Source organism: Lithobates pipiens, unplaced genomic scaffold, assembly GCF_037356315.1.
Source record: "Lithobates pipiens isolate NorthernLeopardFrog02 unplaced genomic scaffold, aLitPip1_a1.2 Scaffold_8, whole genome shotgun sequence".
NCBI lineage: Eukaryota > Metazoa > Chordata > Amphibia > Anura > Ranidae > Lithobates > Lithobates pipiens.
This window is the reverse complement of record NW_027507903.1, coordinates 61,632,817-61,636,700: the sequence shown is the minus strand read 5'-3', so window position 1 is coordinate 61,636,700 and position 3,884 is coordinate 61,632,817. Positions and strand designations below refer to the sequence as shown.

The window sequence follows — 3,884 nt, the reverse complement described above, 5'->3', positions numbered from 1 at the left end:
TCCGCTGTGTGAAGGGGTGTGTTTCTTTCCTCCAATCAGCTCACACACTAACTGCAGCCTCTCCGTCCCCTCCTCTGTGCTCCTCACAGATGAAGAAAGATTTTAACACTTTTTTGCCCTTTTGAAAGGATGTGGAGAGAAGACTGCAGATATACAAGTAAAACCTATGTAGAAGGATTTGTTTCATCTCTGTATATATGAGGCTGTTCACTGCACTGGGTATATGTGAGCGTTTACATCCACCTTAAAGTCTCATTCACTCAGGCATACCCATCCATACACCAGTGTAAGGCCTCATGTATACTGCTGCTGGTAAACGGACGTTCAGAGGCAGTTGGATGCTATTTTCAGCTACCCCTGAACTCATTCATAGTTATCTTATGTGTACATGTAAACAGGTTCGTTTAATATAGTTTTTAGGCAGTTGCGTTTAGAGGCTTTTCTTTGAAGGGAAAAAAAATTAGTTCAGACACGAAGTTTCCGGTTCAGACGACAACGCCGCTAAACGCGGTACCGGGGTTTAGCCGCGTTTCCTTTACAGCTGTTTTTAATTTTTGGCTATTTTGAAATTAAATAATTTTTTTTTCAGATGCCTCTAAACGCAAGCGCGGCAAAACGCCACTAGACACAGCATGTAAACGTGGCAAAAGAGACGTTTTAAACATGAGTTATTATCTATCAAGTTAAATCCTTCTGGAGAGGTTGTAAAAACGTCCCGTGTACATTAAGCCTAAAGGGTCACCTTTGCCTGCACAGGTGTTCTGCAAGTCAGGGTACAGGCAGTCCAATTCATGTTAATTGGGACACAGAGGTTGCACTTACACAGCCCAATGTAGAAAATAAAAATAAACTGCGCTCAGGAAAAAAATAAAAAAAATAAAAAAATAAAGGCTGCAGCTCTAAGTGGGATACACACACTGGAATAAATAAGAAAATTTGGAAAGCTGCGCCAATAGTCCTATTCAATAATAGAAAACAAATGAAATATCAATAGAGAGTTAATAGCACCCACAGAAAATGAATATTTTGTTGCCCAAAAAATAGCATTAACATTACACAAATAAAACCACAAAAAATTATAAGAAGTGTGAAAATAACATATATCAGCTTGCAGAAAGCTGGAACTGGAAAATAAAGTCCAATATATCCGTGTTTATCAAGTCACTGCGGTGAGTCCAAACAAAGTTGCAAACCAGTGCCCGTCACCAGAATTTTGATGCGCTTACCAGATGCAGATTAGATAATAACCTTAATGGTATTTATCCGAGACAGATTGTGGTCTTAGTAATAAAAACTCCGTATCATAATTCTTACATCACAGCACTAAAAACTTCAACTGTCAGCAATCGGGTATGTCACCAGCATCTTTACTGCAGTGGGTCGGCTGGCATCTGTTGTCCACTGTCTGATGTTCAGCTCTGAGCACTCTCCAGCTTACACAGCCGCTGGTTCCAAATGACAGCCGTGTGTGTTCCAAAATGCAGACAGTGCACATTCGGGGCCATGCAGCGGTGGCTGTGTTCGCGCAGTTGCTCCATCCCTATAGACATGAATGGGACTGCCTACACATAAAAACCTATGACCTGTGTGTTAGAACAGGGCTGTTCGCAGGGGTGTATGGGTAGGTAAAGCCTGTGTGAATAAGGCCTAAACATCATATGTGTGAATTCATACTAGGCCTTGTGTATGGAAAAGGGTTTGATAAGACTGTTCTCCATTATGAAAAAATAAATAAAAATATGTCTTACAGTGTTCAGATCAAATTATTCTCACTTCATAGCATACAAGCAAGTTATTATATTTCTTCATATTGGGGTGTTTAGTGTAGCTACCAATATTTTCTCTGTGTTTTCCATAGTAATCAAACACTGCGTTATTTTAAAAGTGACTAAAGGCACATAATGTTCAGCATTCTAGAAATGAACTGCAAGTTCATTATTTCATGTTTTTAGTTGGTTATCTTTAGTTTGGGGTTTAGATTTTGTTTCATGTTTTTGTGATCTTCTTAGCACAGCAGCTGATACTTGTTCAGAAATAAATGATTAGCATGGTAATTCTATATATAGTTACATTTAGAATGGTCACAATAATTAAATAATTGCTGGATGTGTATAAATAACAAAATAGCACTGTACAAAACTTTGTGAAGAATAAATTTATTTCATTTTTTTAAAGATTTATATGATATATAAAAAGGTATACAGTATATTTCATCTTTCCCCAGCAACATAAAATAATTTTAACAGCTAATTTGTTCGTGCCTTAAGTATTGTATCTATAAGATACACTACAGATTAAAAATGTATAGAGCTTCATATAGGTTCTGCAGGTTAAACCTGCATTTTAGTACCTCTAAAAAAAACAAAATGTCTCTGGACATAAATGCTCTCTCAACATCAGGAAAAATTAAGTTATAATTCATTGCCTAAGCATTGCAGTGTCCCTTAATTTACAACTTCGTAATTCAATAAACAGGTACCACATAATAATCTTTGTACAGGGGTTTAAATACATCAATAAAAACCATAAGAGACTGTGTACATTCTCGTTTGATATACATGTTGTACAGTTGAGGTCTTTGGAAGATAAAACTTCTGAAGCACGCATAACTTACAAGATAAAAAGCACTTCTCTTTACAAGGCAACTTGAAGGGACACTTTCCCCTTTTTATATATTACAACAGTTGTCTGCTGATCATGGCTTTACTAAAGAATGAGTAAAATTTAAATGTATAAAAGATAGCAGTTATACACAGCTAAAAGTCAAGTTTGTATATGTTTCATAAACTCTACAAGAAGGTCTTGCAGAATGAAGACTGCTCTGTAATGTAACCACAGGCAGATCACCTCCTGTATGGCTCAGCTCAGGTGTAAGTGCACAGCATCATCCCAGCCTATGATCATGATCTGCAGGCAGACTGGGCTGATTGGCTGCCTACATCTGGGCCACCAGCAGAGGCAGAAACTTTAAAAGTCCTTTTATAAAATACATATATTTTTAAAAAATGCTAAAAAATAAAAACAAAAGACTTCTAGCAGCACGCACATATGTGCAAAATCCAACTCCATCTCTTAGAGCCAGGATGTGAGACTTGTCATCAGTTTGTAATTTCCAAGTTACAGCATCAAACGAATAGAATGTTTTGATTCTTTGGTGGAATCGTCAGGATCGGTCGATGACTCTGTATGTTCATCCTGAGAGAATATGACTTTATCGGGTGTGTAATCGTTCCTTTTCAAATCTTAAAAAAAAAAAAAAAAAATGTTATCTGCAACCAAAATCACAATAAGCCTCATCTAATTGTGCATTTTCATTGCTGAGATCTAGAACTAATTTAAGAGCAGGCTTTTCCTGTCACTTTTTGTTTAAAAAGTTTAAATCCATGTTTTTCGCTAGAAAAATTACTTCTAACCCCCAAACATTATAAATTTTCTTTTTTTGGCAACGATCCTAGGGAATAAAATGGCGATTGTTGCAATTTTCTATGTCACAAAGTATTTGCGCAGCTGTTTTTTTATTTGGAAAAAAATAGATTTTAATGATTTAAAAAACAAAAAGAAAAATTCTGTCTACCCCAATTTTTCTGTAACATATGAAAGATGATGTTACACCAAGTATAAATATCTTACATGTTACACATTAAAATTCCACACGCTCCTGGAATAGCGACAAACTACTGTACTTAAAAATATCCATAGGCGATGCTTTAAACACATTTACAAGTTACCCGTTTAGTTACAGAGGAGGTCTAGCGCTAAAATGATTGCTCTTGTGCGGTGATACATATACGATTACATATGCGTGCATGACTTACATACGTGTTCACTTCTGCGTGCGAACACAGAGGGATGGGGTGCTTTAAGTTTTTCTCTTATTGATTTTA

The 3,884-nt window shown here is 36.4% G+C and overlaps 1 protein-coding gene across 1 annotated transcript in view; it reads right to left on the bottom strand.

Moving 5' to 3' along the window:
* Positions 1-2,140: 2,140 nt before the first annotated feature.
* TRPM7 (transient receptor potential cation channel subfamily M member 7) overlaps positions 2,141-3,884 on the bottom strand; it is a 177,420-nt gene continuing 175,676 nt past the window's right edge. Inside the window, 1 exon segment of the mRNA XM_077473924.1 lies at positions 2,141-3,242. Coding sequence (XP_077330050.1) covers positions 3,118-3,242 — 125 coding nt within the window. The 3' untranslated portion in view covers positions 2,141-3,117.